Source organism: Colobus angolensis, unplaced genomic scaffold (genome assembly GCF_000951035.1).
Source record: "Colobus angolensis palliatus isolate OR3802 unplaced genomic scaffold, Cang.pa_1.0 Scaffold61, whole genome shotgun sequence".
NCBI lineage: Eukaryota > Metazoa > Chordata > Mammalia > Primates > Cercopithecidae > Colobus > Colobus angolensis.
The window spans coordinates 784,475-801,571 of NW_012119710.1; the positions used below are offsets into that span (position 1 = coordinate 784,475).

General features: G+C 37.1%; 1 protein-coding gene across 2 annotated transcripts in view; it reads left to right on the forward strand.

Annotated features, from left to right (window-relative positions):
- Window positions 1–17,097, forward strand: part of HSD17B12 (hydroxysteroid (17-beta) dehydrogenase 12) — a 178,970-nt gene that overhangs the window by 69,029 nt on the left and 92,844 nt on the right. For both annotated transcript variants that reach the window (XM_011963265.1, XM_011963266.1), the window contains exons 2-3: window positions 7,885–7,931; window positions 11,033–11,108. In XM_011963265.1, coding sequence (XP_011818655.1) covers window positions 7,885–7,931; window positions 11,033–11,108 — 123 coding nt within the window. The remainder of the gene's footprint in view (window positions 1–7,884; window positions 7,932–11,032; window positions 11,109–17,097) is intronic.

Sequence of the window (17,097 nt, forward strand, 5' to 3'; positions counted from 1 at the left end):
TACAATGTAATCATATTGTTTCTGCTTATATTTAAAGTCCTAACCATGAAGTGGGTAATTTATAGAATATCTAATATCGAATGTGAACCATTGTATTCTCAATAGTCATACACATAATAGTTTCTGAAGGCTGTTAGTTTCATTTAAATTTGATAGTTGCTAACAGGAGATAGGAAAAAATGTTCTTGCTGGACATAAATCTTTCTAAGTGTGTTTAGCATCATTCTCAACTAAAGTTAGTGTACTTTTGTATAATATGCTTAAGAGGAACCTTGGGTGCTTCTAGTTTTAAAATGATGAAGTAGCAATACTTTTGGCCTTTCATCTCTTGGAAATGTTCTCTAGAAGTTAGAAGAATAAGAAATGGAAAGCTCCATTTTGATGCAACTAGGGAACTTCTGTCATCCCTCACCCCCAGTCACAGCTATTGAAGGTGGTGGAGTGGTAACTGACTTCAGAGCAGACACCCGAGTCCTCATAGTGGGGCCACCATTAGGAAATAAGCAGGTTTGTCCCTTGGATCCCAGAACAGCACAGGAATTGGAATTATCAGGTACCTCAAAAGACAGGCATCGGGCAGATGTGCTTGAAACTCAGGGAAATTAAGCAGCAGAAGCCCTAAGATGAGACATCTGACTGAGAACAGAGGATAAGTAAAACACCTGCAAACTAATAACTGCCCAGCAGCCAGAAGACTGGAAATTAGGGAATGCTTTTTAAGAGACACTGAAGGCCCCCAGAGAAGAGACACATACTGACTTTTGTGGATTCCCCAGTGAAAAAGCTGACTGGCCCATTGATTGAGTTGTATTGAGGGCCACGGTGTAATCACCTCACCTGTGAACTCTAATCAATATTTTAATGCAGCCAAGATGAGAGTGACCAAAACAATCAAGAAGGAACTTAGAGGAACAAAATATAGAGTAGAAGAAAACGTAAATGTGTAAACAAACTGTAATTAATATCCTTAGAGATTAGATAATGGATCTATAATAAGAACAAGATGCTGTTAAAAGCGAGAAAGAGAGTGAGAGTGTTCAAAAGAGCAGCCAGAATATGGAAGATTCTTCAAAGCAGAAAAATTGACAACCTACATTTAAAAAGTACATAGATGGTTTGGAAGATAAAGTTGAAGAAATTTACAGGAAAGTAGAGCAAAAAGAAAAGTAAGATTAATAGAGAAACTATTAAGTCCAAATTCTGATTTATAGGGATTCTAGGAAGAGAAAAATGTGAGGCAGATATTGTCAAACAATTAACCTAAGAAACTTTTCAGAACTGAAGATCATGAATTTTAAGACCCACCAATGCCTAGCACCAGTGAGTGGAAAAACACCTGCTCATTTGGGTACGTTTTCATGATGGAGTCCTACAGACTAAGTAATAATTGTAAAAGCCCCAGTGACAAAAAAAAGCAGGTTACCTAGAAATGGTGGGAAATAAGAATGGTGAAACATTTTAAAATGATACTTGTGTTAGAAGACAACGGAGAGTTGTCTAAAATTTTTTTGTTAAAAATGATTTCCTGCTTAGAATTCTATACCCAGTTAAGCTATTATGCGTGTGGTTAGAAAATAGACTTTTTATAAAAAGATACACACAATTTAAAAATGCTGTCTTTTAAACTGTCATATAAGGAGACATGATGACTAAATGTGGTGTGATATTCTGGATGGGATCCTAGATCAGAAAAAGGACATTCAGTAACAAGTAAGTAAATCTGAATAAGATATGGACTTTCATTAATTGTATCAATATTGGTTCATGTGTATGTGAGGTGTATTCAGGAATGTTCTCAGGCATAACACCTGTGAGGAAGCAAAAGAAGCAGAATTGAGCAGAGGGAGAAGTCGAACTGTGATGCAGTTGTGGCAAAGGTTGTAGCTGATACCATTGGCCCTGAATGTAGGATGGCTCTAGAGAGATGCTTAAGTGAGGTAAGGGAGCCCAGCCTTTTTCCCTGAGTGTGGCCTCGCCAAGAGACATGTACTGCCCAGGGGAGCAAGGCAGCCCCTCTTTGGCTGAGAGCAGTTACTGGCAGCAGTTAACACTCCTGGCAGGAAAGGGTTGATTGAGTACCTCTGTGCCAGAAGGGAGGATCTGGCTGATGCGCTAACAGTATCCATTACAAACTCCAACAACTGGAGAATCGGGAAAAGGAAGACAATATACATGAGGCGGATTTCAGAATCTCTAGACCTGCCATATTCTGGCCTTTCTAAGACTGTTTTTAGTTTTATGGTATGCTGGTTTTTAGATCAGCCCAGAGTTGGCCATTTTAAACATGAGTACATACATGCAACAGTTATCTGTATTCTTTTGAAAGAGATTCTAGTCAAATTTTTAGATGCACAGTACTGAGTGACTTTACATAGTTTCATTCTTCAGCATATTCTCATTAAGAGATTTCTGAGCCCTTAATCCGAGAATTCTGATGACACTGCTATCAATTCATTGCTGTAATCATATATAGTCATATGTCACTTAATGGTGGGGATACATTCTGAGAAATGTGTTGCTAGACAATTTTGTTGTTGTGCAAACATCAACAGAGTGTACTTCTACAAATCTAGACGGTTTAGCCTACTGTACATACCTAGGTTATATGGTATGGCCTAAAGCTCCTAGGCTACAAACCTATATATAATAGCATGTTACCATACTGAATAGGCAGTTGTAACACAGTGATATTTGTGTATCTAAATATATCAAACATAGAAAAGTACAGTAAAAATATGGTGCAAAAGATTAAAAAGGGCCAAGGATGGTGTCTCATGCCTATAATCCCAGCCTTTGGAAGGCCGAGGTGGGAGCATTGCTTGAGGCCATGAGTTCAACATAGTAAGTCCTGGTCTCTACAGGAAAAAAAAAAAAAAAAACAGCTGGTCAGGTATGGTAGCATGTGCCTGTAGCTACACAGGAGGCTAAGGCAAGAGGATCACTTGAGCCCAACAGTGAGAGGCTGTAGTGAGCTATGATCACACCATTGCACTCCAGCCTGGGTGACAGAGCAAGACCCTGACTCTTAAAAATAAACAAACAAAAGTTTACAAATGGCACATCTGTATAGGACGCTTAGTGTGAATGGAACTTGCAGGACTGGAGTTTCTCTGGGTAAGTGAATGAGTGAGTGGTGAGTGAATGTGAAGGCCTAGGATATTACTGTATACTACTGTAGACTTTATAAACACTTAATACGTGGACTATACTGAATTTATTTTTAAAATTTTTCTTTAATAATAAATTAGCTTACTGTAACCCTTTTACTTTATAAACTTATCTTGCTTATCTTTTGGACTTTTGTAATAACACTTAGCTTAAAAAAGAAACACATTGTATACTGTACAAAAATATCTTCTTTATATCCTTATTCCATTTTTAATTTTTAAATTTTTATTTTTTACTTTTGAAGCTTTTTTGTTAAAAACAAAGATATAAAACATACACATTGGCCTGGGCCAACACCAGGTCAGGATCCTCAATATTAGTGTGTTTTACCTCCACGTCTTGTGCCACTGGAAGGTCTTCAGACACAATCACACACATAGAGCTGCCATCTCCTATGGTAACAGTGCCTTCTTCTGGAGTATCTCCTGAATGACCTGCCTGAGGCTGTTTTACAGTTAACTTTTTTTTCTATAAAGCAGAGAGAGTATACTCTAATGTGAAAAAGTATAGTATTATAGTAAATACATAACCCAGTAGCATAGTTGTTTATTATGATTATCAAGCGTTATATATAATTGTATGTGTTCTACCTTTCTATCACTGGCATAGTAGTAGTAGGTTTGTTTACACCAGCGTGACCACAAACACGTGATTAATGCATTATGTTACAACGTTATGACAGCTACAGTGTCACTATGTGAAAGGAGTTTTTCAGCTCCATTGTAATCTTAGGGAACCAGAGATGTATATGTGATCCTTTGTTGACTGAAACATTGTTACGCAGCTGCTGACTGTATGTGGTTTGCTTGCACCACAGTTGTAGGCTTAATGCAGAATAATCTAGTTACCAACAGGATTTGTAAATAGGTCAGTGGCTAATAGGTGTTAGTGTAGGAAAGTAAAAGATAACTGTACTTGTAAATAAAGACTTTTGAGAAACCAGGTTGTCAGGAAAACAATCCAAGTCTTGTGTGTTTTGCAATTTTTTAGACCAACTAAATGCCAATCATCATTCAAACACTCAACAAATGTCTACTGAACACCTACCTTGTGCACATTGCCTAGCAAGGAGCCTAGAATCTTACAGAAAAATTAAGACATGTAGATGTTAGGAAATACAATTCAAAAGAGAGTGGTAAAGTGCTATCGACATAAAGATGTGTCAAGTGTTGTGGGAGTTTAGAAAGAGGAAGTTTTCTTTTGCGTAAAGTGATCTGGAACAGTGGAGTTGATGGATCTTCAATAAGGCTTTGATGGAAGAGGGTAGGAGGTGTCAATAAGGCTTTGATGGAAGAGGGTAGGAGGTGAGGTTCTGTGTTGGGAAAAGGGCTTGTGGGGTGCCTGCATAAACTGGCCATAAAAATATGGGACAATAAGTTGTGGAAAGCCACAAGAGGCCTCTGAGGAGGAAAGCCTCCTAATTGCCATTATGTTCCCATGCTCAGAGCAAGACCTGCTCTCTTATCTGTAAGCACTGTGTTCAAGGAGAAAGACACTCCTTTGAAGCATTGGAATGTGGACAGATATGCAGGCTCCTAGTTAGGCTTGCTCCCACCAGCTGCTGTCCGATAAATTAAAGATATGCTGTTTGAGCACAAAGGAGATTCACTTAAACCGCCACTGCTAGATTACGCGTATGACGCACTGCCTCCTTTTCACCGCTTCACCCTGAACATCTGCTTCTTAGATTTAAGTGATTGTACTAAATAAAAAGTGTGGAGACCAGAGCTCTGAGCCTTTTGCAGCGTCCATTTTGCAGTTGGCCCCCTGACCCCAACTCTTTATGCCCTCTTGACCTGTCTCTTCTCATTCCTTCGTCGCCACTGGACTTTGGGTACCCTACGGGTGGTGTTGAGGCTGGTCCCCAACAGTTCTGGGATCTTGGAGAGGGGGGAAAAGTTTATCGCAGAGAAAAGGAAGAGGAGAAAATTGGAAACAATTAGAATATGTTTATCCGTCACTTAAGAAACGTTAGTGAATCAATAACAAGAATACAGTATAAAATTTGGATTCCTGTGCCTCTAAAAACAGTCAGGAGATGAAAAGTTACAGAAAATTATGCTCATTGCTACACTATTCACAATACCAAAGACATGGAATCAGTCCAGGTGCCCATCAATGGTAGATTGGATAAAGAAAATGTGGTACATATACACCATGGAATACTACACAGCCATAAAAAAGAATAAAATCATATCCTTCGTAGCAACATAGATGAAACTGGAGGCTGTTATCCTAAGCACATTAATGCGGGAGTGGAAAACCAAACATCACTAAGCTCTTACTTATAAGTGGGAGCTAAACACTGAGCACACGTGGAAATAAATATGGGAACAATAGACATTGTGGTCTACTAGAGAGTGGAAGGAAAGGGGGCAAGTTGAAAAACTACCTACTGGGTACTATCCTCACTCCCTGTGTGGTGGGATATATACCCAAAACCTCAGCATCAAGCATTATTCCCATGTAACAAACCTGCACATGTACCCTCTATATGTAAAATAAAAGTTGAAATTAAAAAAAAAAAAAGAAAAACAAAAGTTACAAATTGATCATGAGGTTGGAGGAGATTTCATAAGATGCTCAGTTTTCTGTAGTTAGGTTCTTCCACAAGTATTTAAATCTGTTAGTTACTAATGTTTCCTATAAACAGGACAATAGTGACAAAAACACATGGGTTACCTTTGGAAGATGCCAGAGTACCAATTTATTTTGAAAACTGATAAAGGCAAAAAAATTTCCAACATTTATCTTGTGTTCTTATGCAATCTATATATCATGGTAACTAACTAATGAGGAATAATTTGTCTCTGGAAATATTCCAGCTAATAGATGAAGATTAATGATTGAACTCTAATACCACCATTTTGCAACCCCTAATGAAATAATGGATCTCAGTGGTGACCAGCAGTGGCTGTTAATATAACAAAACAAAAGATAACCAGACATATGCTTCTTGATGTAAAAATGCATTATCCCTTATGAAGTACTCCTACCAAAAAAACCAAACCTGAATTTGATCAATATCTATATCCAACCACCATGGGACAGACGAATATGTTAAATGATATCAAGGACAGGCTGAGAAAGCACAAACCTATGACCTAGTATCTTAAACCAATAAATTGAGAGGGTGAAGGGAAGAAAGGGGAGAGAGGTTATAGACATGGCTAATTGACATATTAACAAATTTTATTATGGAACCTATTGAATTCTGATTGGAACAATTGTTAAAAGTTTTTTGAAACATTTGGCAGAATTTATAGTGATTACATATTGGATGTCAAGGAATTGTTATAATTTTAGGAATGAGATAATGGTATTGTGTTTATTTTTAATAGCAGAAACATACTGTAATAGTTATGAATGAAGTGACATAATGTTTTTACTTCAAAATAATCCAGTGTGAGAGGAAGCAGGAGGGGATGTTAGATGAAGCAAGGTTAACCTCAAGGTGAAGCTGGGCTATGGATACCTAGGGGTTTGTTATACTTTTCTCTAGATATTTCAACTTTTTTATTCTTTTTTTTTTTTTTAATTCTGGAAAGATATCAGCTAAGCAAGAACATGATGAAAGTCTATAAGATTCTGAGAGATATGGCTAGGGAGAATATGAATGATATTTCTAAATAGTAAAATTAGGGACCATCTTGTATAATTTGAAAGAAGTGGACAAATACAAGAAAATCCTACTTTACACCATAACTTGTTTTTTAAAATCTGTAAATGTTTTGGAAAAACTCATATTTAGAGAAGCAGACATCTGTGCTTTGAATGTGTAACATGATTCTAGTATTCCAGAGATAAGATATCACGGTATAGCCTGCCCCATATAATTTTCAAATGTTTCTGCTACATAAAGGTTTTGAGGTTGTAAGGTAAATATGGTTTCTCATAGAATAATTAAATCATTTTCTATTTACTTTTACTACCCTTTGTTTTAAAAAGCAGCTTATGAAGATATATACAGTAAGTATGTACTTAAGTGTACAGCTCAGTGAATCTACACACACACAGTGGTAACTGCCACCCTAAAAATATACAGAATATTTCCTGTATCCCAGAAGATTCCTGTATTGCCCTTCCCTGTTGTCTACTCCACTATCCAGAGGTAACCAGTATTCTGACTTCTATAACCATAGATTAGTTTTACCTTTTCTTGAACTTACATTTTTATGGCAGGCTTTTGTAATGTCTTAGAGATTCATTCATGTTTTGCATGTATCAGTAGTTCTTTTTTACTGCTGTTTAGTATTCCATTATTTGTCTATATCTCAATTTACCTATTCTTCTGTTGATTAATATTTAGTTGCATTTACCTACTATGCATTAACTAAGCTGCCGTGAACATTCTTTGGGTAGATATTAATTCATTTCTATCTCTTGAGAATTGGTGGGTTAAGGTAGGCATATTTTTAGTTCTGAACATATTGGCAAATAGTATTTTCCAAAATAATTGTACCAATTTACAGTGCCACCATCAATGTGTGAGAGTCCAGTCACAACACATTCTTTTTAACACTTGGTTTTGAAGTCTTTTTAAAATTTTAGCTATTGCAGTGTGTATTCAGCCTTAGATTTGAACCACTGGTATTGTTCTGTCTTTTACCTCAAAGTATCACACTGGTCCTCTTGTATGTAATTGGTGGGTCCTAACTATGACCAGTTCTTCATTGTAATTCTTAGACTAAACTATTGCTTTTTTCCCTTTCCCAGTTGTCACAGGTGGTACTGATGGAATTGGAAAATCATATGCAGAAGAGGTAGGTGATTTTCAAGATCTTTCCTTTTGATATAAAAAATAAGAATAAATATGGGATGATTTCTTACAGTAGTTTTGATTTTTGAAGTAAAAAACACAAATACGATGTTGTGTGGTACAACAGATGCTTTTTGTTTCTACCTTGTTGGAAATACCGTATTTGCTTAAACAGACGCAATTTTTTGAAACAAATTTCGTGTAAAATAAGTATAAAACTTTCTGATTGTACTGGGTAGTTGGAACTGGGAACAATGTAGTGTAATTTTATTTTATATCATGTAAGTGTATACAATCTTCAGATTTGAAAGTCAATTATTTTGAACTATTTTCCAAAAAATGAAAATATTATTATAGGTGGTTACATTTCTAGGCTAGTCCATGACATCATTTTCACAAGAAGGACTGTGATTAACAGACAGGTATTGATAGACACAGGCAAAGGGTTCAGATTCTCCACAATGAAATTAAAGAACAGGAGAGCATCATAGTTTGAAGACCGTTGTACAAAGCAGGAGCCGGGGCAGTATTCTTTAGGCAAATTTCTCTGCCTTCTGGTCCCTGAGAAGGCACCTACAGCCTATGGTGAAGTTATCTGGAACAATGGGGTGATTCTTATAAAGATCCCAGCAGATTCACTGGATCTTCCATTTATCATTCTCAAAAGGTCTTTTTGTTCATGTTAATTTTTCCAGCTTTTTATTTGGAAGAATATCAAAACTACAGAAAAGTTGCAAGAATGTTAACAAACACCTGTATACTCTTCACCTGGATTCACTAATGGTTAATATTTGACACATTTAATTTACTTTATTATTGTTATTAATTATTTCACTGGACCATTTGTAAGTTAGTTATAGACGTAACAGTTCACCCCTAAATATTCCAGGTTGAATCTTCTAAGAACTAAAACATTCACCCTTACAACCCCAATACGTTGGTCACAATAGGAAGTTTAACGTGACACAATACTATTGTATGACATACAGCCCTTATGCAGGTTTCCAGTTGCCCCAATACCTCCTTTTAAGCTCTTTTTTTATTGTTGTTGTTCCAAGATCCAGGTAAGGATTATGCATTGCATTTGGTGTCATGTCGCTTAGTCTCCATTAATCTAAAAGAATAAGTTAGCCTTATTTTTCTTTTATAAGAATGCCATTTTTGAAAAATCCAGGTTAGCTGTCTTGCAGACAAATTTGGATTTGTCTCTTTGTTTTCTCATTAGATTCAGAAAAAGCATGTTTTCATCAGGAAGGCTACACAGGTTTATCCTTCTGAGTTCATCTTAGTAGGAGGCACAAGAAGTCTCATTTGTCCCATTATTGATTATAAACATAATTAATAAGGAATATGTGGAATGACACTTTGAGGCTGTATAAATATATTATTTCCCAAGAATCTTTTATCCAATGGTGTTAGGATTCATTGACAGTTTTTGCCTACATTGATTATTACCATGGTGGTGAAAAAATGGTGATTTTTGGCCAGGTGCGGTGGCTCACACCTGTAATCCCAGCACTTTGGGAGGCCGAGGTGGGTGGATCACCTGAGGTCAGGAGTTCAAGACCAGCCTGGCCAACATGGTGAAACTCCATCTCTACTAAAAATACAAAAATTAGCTGGGCGTGATGGTGAGTGCCTGTAATCCCATCTACTCAGGAGGCTGAGGCAGGAGAACCACTTGAACCCGGGAGGTGGAGGTTGCAGGGAGCCGAGATCATACCGTGGCACTCTAGCCTGGGTGACAGAGTGAGACTCCCATTTCAAAAAAAAAAAAAAAGTGATTTGTTTCTAATGCTATCTCTCCTACATTTATTCAGATGGTATTTTTCTATAAAAGCTTTTCCTTATCCTTCTTCCCCTATTAATTTTTTAAAAGAAAGTATCAGTATGGGCTAATGGTTTTTTTAGTGGTGTTATAGCAGATTAATTTTGCAAATCATCACCAACCTTTTTATTTTTATAAAAAATGTTCTTCCATAGCTTCATTTGCAATATCACTCACTACTTAATAAACCCTGACTTTAGGATTTAAGACTGGAATATTAGTTTGCTAAATCACTTTTAGTTCATAGCACCTAATTTATTGCTCATTTATATTCTGTCTAGAATATTTCACTAAATAGTTTTGTGCAGATTAGTGCTTTTTTTCCTCTACTACTATATTTATGTGTCCTGGGGTAGTAACCACGTTTGTGTAAATCTTTTTCATTATATACAATATCTACACATGCTGGGTATGTACACAGAAGGTGTTCCTCAGGAAATTCTTCATTAATTTATTCAGTTAACTTCTTTAGTTTGCCATGGTCCATAAAGTAAAACGCTCAACTTAAAATTTTAAAAATAATTATATTTTTAGGAATTTTTAACATTTTAATAGTAGTTTCCTTTGCCAGTCCTCTGATGTTTGTTTTATATATCCATTCTGCAACAAAACGTTTTTTTTTTTTTTTTTTTTGAGATGGAGTCTCACTCTGTTGCCCAGGCTGGAGTGTAGGGTGGGTGCAATCATGGCTCACTGCAGTCTAGACTTCCTGGGCTCAGGTGATCCTCCCACCTCAGCCTCCTGAGTAGCTGGAACTATAGGCATGTGCCACCACACCCAGATAATTTAAAAAAAATTTTTTTTTTTTTTAATTTTTTGTAGAGATGAGATTTTACTGTTACCCAGGATGGTTTTGGACTCCTAGGCTTAAGCAGTTCTCCCACTTTGGCCTCCTGAAATGCTGGGATTGCAGGTGTGAACCACTGTGCTTGGCACAAAAACTTTTTTAAAGCTAATTTTTAAATTATAGAAGTAGTAGACACTTAATGGTTTAAAAAACCCAAACAGTATAGATTGTATAAAATGAAAAAGTAAAAGTCTCCCTCCTTCTAAAACCCTTTAACATTGAAATACTAGCTTGATTTAGAAAGATAACTTTTTAGGGAAGTTTTTTGGTAAAATCTCTATTTTAGATTGTGTCTTCATTACACTTGGGTTTATATGTTTTTTATTTTGAACTATACTCTGGACAGGTTTTCTTAAAATGGGGGTTATAGCTCATTAATGTTTTTCAGTGACACGCACAGGTGTGATTCAAATCTCCTTTACTGTTTCAGTTAGCAAAGCGTGGAATGAAGGTTGTCCTTATCAGCAGATCACAGGATAAACTTGACCAGGTTTCCAGTGAAATAAGTAAGTTCTCACATCAAACAAAAGGAATACATAGGTAATTAATGTTTTCAAGCAGTTATCTGGTACTGACATAGTTATTTCTAGTTCAGGAAACTTCTTTTTCAAGGAGAGATATCATGAAAGAGCATGAAAAAGCACAGAATGCTTTAAAAATGGATCGTCAATTTTAGGCTGAGGGTGGTGGCTCATGCCTGTAATCCCAGCACTTCGGGAGGCTGAGGCGGGTGGATTACTTGAGGTCAGCTTTGTGCTGTACTTTACTAGAACTAAAACTGCAATCATAAATTATAGAATATGGATCTGATGCGTGCAACCAAGCGAGACGGGTTTCCCCTAGAAAACCATCAGATCTCTTGAGATTTATTCACTACTGTGAGAACAGTATGAGGGGACCCGTCCCCATGGTTCAATGATCTCTTACCAGATCCTTCCCATAACATGTGGGAATTATGGGAGAGACAATTAAAGATGAGATTTGGATGGGGACACAGCCAAACCATTCACAGTGTCTTACTGGAGATTCCCAATATTAAGTATGTTACATCTTTTTTTTTTTTTTTTAATTATTTTAACCTTGCTGAGAGTACAGATCTTTACAAAGCTGAGCATGTAGTATACAGATATACAGTATATCTTTGGCATTTGAAGAGTTTGACATTCAAGATTTCAGCTATGTAAATGCAACCCCAAAGGGCCAAGAGATACAGTATTTTGCAGTTTTGCTGAGGTCTGACTCTGAATAAAGCCATGACACTAATGAGCCTGAGGTAGTTACTGAGATAGTAGGTGAATTTAACATACTGCCTGGATCTTAGCACTCTTTCGTTCTTAGTTTCTTGGAATCTTGTATATAATAACTCTTAAAGTGATTTAAAAAATGTTGTGTTTGTGGGTGTGTCTAGAAATTGGCCCTTAATGAATGCATCTACCAGTTGCTAGAAGTAAAGGTTCATAGGGAGAAAGTAGATGCTTTTGACTAAATGGAATGTTGCATTTTGAAATGCTGTGATATGAATGAATCTACCATCCACTCGATACAGAAACAAGAAAAGCTACCTCATGACACTTTGAGCAAGTACTGCAGCCTGTACAAAAATTGCTCAATGACTCAGAAGATGTGCTTTAATGATATTTGAGAATTTGGTTAACTCATGATATGAGGTGGCACGTGACTGTTGGCAGAAATATGATTCTGGAGAAAGACAGGATTCTGTTCAAACATTTTCATGAAGGAACAGATGGTAAAGACATTGAATTGACCTTTATTAAAAGGCATGAGTTTTTATGCTTGTTAAAATTTTTGAAAAATGTTTTTCTGGGCATAATATGAATTTAATAGGAGAGGTGATATCAGCAGACTATGTCTTCTGTTCTAAGCTGAAAAAATACACAGAGGAAATTCATAAGTTAAGACAGATTTTTAACTGAGATGTAAATCACCTCTTTGGGAGGATAATGTTTGCATGAACATATTTATTCCAGGAGAAAGAAGGAACAGTATTTAATTTTGTCAAAGAAAGACTAACTCGGCATTTCTTTGGTTATGCCTTTAACACATCTTTATTGAATGCCTGTGTACCAGGTACTGTGCTAGGCAGTGAAGATACAATGGTGAACAAGGTGGCATGCAGTCCCTGTTCTCAAAGAACTTGAGTGAGGGAGACAGTAAAAACAAATAGGTAAAAAAACAAACAAACCAAACCAAAAAAAAGCACACAAAAAAACAGACAAATAAATAATTGCAGTCTATATTGAATGCCACAAAGGAAACAAAGGGCTAGAGAGATAACAGTAGAGAAGTTCTTATTTTGTTGCAGCATGGCGAGTCTTGCGATTGGCAGGGTGATAAAACGGCCAGAATAATGGCCTCTTGCCCATATAACAGCACTCCAGTAATGAAACTGGAGCTTTACTGAAAGACCTATCCTCTGGGCCCATTTGGAGGTATAATGGTGGAGGAATATGTGTATGTGCAAGTTGCATAGGTACATGCACTAATGTTTCTATTTTCTTAAGCCTTGTTATGCAAGGGAATTTATGGTCTCCCAGTCTCATTAAACTGTAGCCTATCATGGAGTCCAAGTTCCAAGTTTCAGTCAGCCAACCAAGTCAACCAACTATATGAGCTAAACATTAAATCCTAAATCTCTAGTAAGTGAATCATAAAAATATTTGGCCCAATCTGGTATTATATTGTTTTCTATTGTGGGTATCCATGAGGGATATTTGAGTTAGGTCTTGAGGAGAAGAGGAACTCTTTTGCTAGGAAACTGCCCTTACTGTTATGGCAGAGTTATTATAGGATCTTCAAGCCAGAGAACACCAATCTTGGCAGACACAAGCAGGAGAATAGACCAGTACTATTTCCACTGGAAAGGGAGGTTCAGAGTAGCTTGAGAGTCCAGGATTCTCAGTTTCAGTTGAGTCTGCCCAAATATCCCCGTCCCAAATCTCAGGGTCATACTTTTTCTCATTCAGGGCTTTCAAATGAGACTAGGTGTCTGTGGAATTCAACTTAAGTTGTAGTGTAACTGGCACATTTAAATCTGATGTTAGCAAGGTAAACTCATGGCTATAAAACATAAAACTGTTTACTGGGGCTACCATGCAAGTTCTCTGGTTCTCTCATGGTAAATGTGAGCTGACAGTTTAGTGATCTGAACTTGTCGTTTTTATTCTGTAAGTGTTCCAGTATATTCAGAAGAAGCCACATCTTAGCACAGTCTTTGTATGCATCGTTTCTGCCAAACTCAGATGTAGTCACCATTTGGTCACTCAAGGCACTTCTCCAATGGGTACTTCATTACAATTAACAGCCAGGGTTAATTTGATGGACTGTCATATTACTTATTGCATAATGGATTGCTAGTGTTCCATTTCCCCATTGGAAAGGGGCTTAACACTGTGTCTAAGCCAAAGACACAATCAAACCAGTGCAAAAGTCCTTTGAGGTTTATGTCTTGTGATCCTACTCCTGAAGCTAATTCCTGTATCAGGCAGAGCCCAGTCAGGAAACAAGTCACACAATTTAGTTTAACTGGGATAACTTGTCTCTTCTAGTCCAACACTTAAACTCTCTCCAGTGGGTTAATCTCATCGTTCTTACTTCCCTGTGTGACTGAAACACAAAAAGAGGAAATGAGGGATTGACACGGAAATTACTTGACAAGTGAAAAAATTCAGGGACTTTTTCTGGTTGCTCTCACCTTCGAAATCTGTTATCATATAAACTTGGGCACTTTATATGAAGAAGTAATTCCTTATGAATGTGGAGGGTAGCCTACTCATCAGTGTCAAAGTTTTTAAGAAAAAATTTGAATGGATTATGTGTAGTTTAGTAGGACACTAAATGTTTCACCAACAATGGATAAGTGCTTTGTCAGGATTGACTGCTTTGATGAAATTATAGTTCTTTGTAAGGATACCTGTCACCCTTTTAATTAAGACAAGCTGAAAGCCATCGCACATGTAATAAGCTTATTTTATCATCATTCTTAGCCAGGATTATTCATATATTAAATATTTTTGCCAATTTTGATTCATCAAAGAAAAAAACTAGACAATTTTTTAACACTGAGCTGAATTTTTATTTTTAATAAAGCATAATAAAAAGGAGACTAGCTTTCAGAATAACTTGTTGGTTCACAGATTGTAGAGATGGCAATATTTATAATTCACATTATTATTTTACAGTCATTCCTTCCTTCTTTTCTTTTCTTTTTTTCTTTTTTTGAAACAGAGTCTTACTTTGTCACACAGGCTGGAGTGCAGTGGCCCAAATATGACTCACTGTGGCCTCAACCTCCCAGGCTCGAGCAATCCTCCCACTTCAGCCTCCCAAGTAGCTGGGACTACAGGCTCGTGTTGTACCACCACACTTGGCTGAATTTTTTTTAATTTTTTTATTGAGACAAAGTCTCACTCTGTCATTCAGCCTGGAGTTCAATGGTGCGATCTGGGCTCATTGCAACCTCTGCCTCCCAGCGGAGAATTCAAGCAATTCTCATGCCTCAGCCTCCTGAGTAACTGAGATTACAGGCATGTGCCACCATGCCTGGCTAATTTTTGTATTTTTAGTAGAGATGGGGGTTTCACCATATTGGCTAGGCTGGTCTTGAACTCCTGGCTTCATGTGATTCACCTACCTTGGCCTGCCGAAGTGCTGGGATTACAGGCCTGAGTCACTGCTCCCAGCCTAATTTTTTTTTCTTGTATTTTTTTGTAGAAACAGGGTTTCGCCATGTTACCCAGGCTGCTCTCCAGTTCCTGAGCTCAAGCAATCCTCCCATCTTGGCCCCCCCAAAGTGTGGACTTACAGGTGTAAGCCACTGTGTGCCCGGCCCACAGTCAGTATTTCTGATTGGATGCAGTTTAATAAGCTTTGATTTTTAAAACTACATATTTCTTTCTTAGATTTAAAAAAATCAAACCATGAGATTTCTCTTTTTTGTAACTTATCTCAGGGTGTAAAGCTTTTGGATGGTCCTATAACTCCATAGCTTTCTCTCTTGAAATGCAATGCTTTTTTAGAAATGTAAATCTTACTGGTCTATAGTAAACAGAGGATAAGGTAAAAAATGTCCATTTCACTTTTTCAGGCCTTACTTGGAATCAAATTTGTATAGTTAAGATATGAATTTGACCAAATAAGTTTGTTCCACAATTTTCTGATGCAGTAATAGTATCATTAATATGATGCCTTGTTATATTTAACTTGTTTCATTTTCATAAGGACAACAGGAGGCATTAGTAAACACCTACAGACCTTTTTGTTTTATGTCTAATAAAACTAAAACCACATGATGTTAGGATTAGAGAATTAATCTCATCTAGCCCCATGAGTCATATTTTTAAAACTGCTCCTTTAATGCTAGAAATAATCTTTGTTGCACTTAGAGTTTATATGTTACAGGGCCAGGAATCAAAACCTATGAATTTTGCCTCTACTGGTTTTGTCTGTAGTACCTGTAACTGTAGAGATATTCTTTTACTCCAAGATCGCCAATTTTGTCAATGTTCCTGGCCTTCCAGAAAGTGTTGTTCTGTACTACCTGTAAGACAGACTCCACAAGGCAGGGAGCTAGTCCCAGGATAGTTTCCTGAAAGGTCTTTGAAGCATTGTTTCCACATATGAGAATCCTTGTTCCTTACTAGTGGGCTTGTCATGCTTAATTAAATGAAATTTACCATTAAATGAAACATTTCTGGCATGGTCATGGTTACAAAATTGTTTTATCTAATTATATCCTGATAGGGAGAAGGATAGATTCTTACTGAGACAATGCAAATAATTACATTGTCATGTAAAGTAAAAGAACTCAATAAAGGCATGTTGTAGCATATTTGGCCGTTGCTTTGATTAGTTTTACAGACAAGGTCAATCAATATGTGCTGTATTTTCTATATAATTAACATCTTTAAATTTATCTAATGATTTACCAGTTTATATTCCAGCTACTGTTGCAGTGTAACAAACCATCACTGTGGTAAAGGAACAACCATTTTAGATGCTCACAAGTTTTTCTGGTCAGGAATTTTGTCAGGACTCGGACAATCCTTTTGTTCCTCATGGCATTACTGAGGTCACTCAGTGATACTTTGCTGATGGATGGTCTGGTCTGGAAGATCTAAGATGGCTTCTCTTACAGGTCTAGTGACTTCAGAGGGGATGGCCAGAGGCTGGACTTAGCTGGGACTGTTGACTAGAACACCTACATGTAGCCTCTCTAGCAAAGCCATCTCAGGGTTACTGGACTTCTCACATGGTAACTATATTTCCCCCAGAGTGAACATTCCAAGAGAACCAGGCAGAGGCTTATGTCTTTGTTGCCTGGTCTCAGAATTCATGTAGCATTATTACTGCCATACTCTGTTGGTCAAAGCAGTCATGAGTCTGCCCAGATTTAAGGGGAGAGGAATAGACTACCATTTGATAAGGGAGTGGCATGGTAACTTTGGCAAAGAACATATGGGATAGAAGATATTGTTG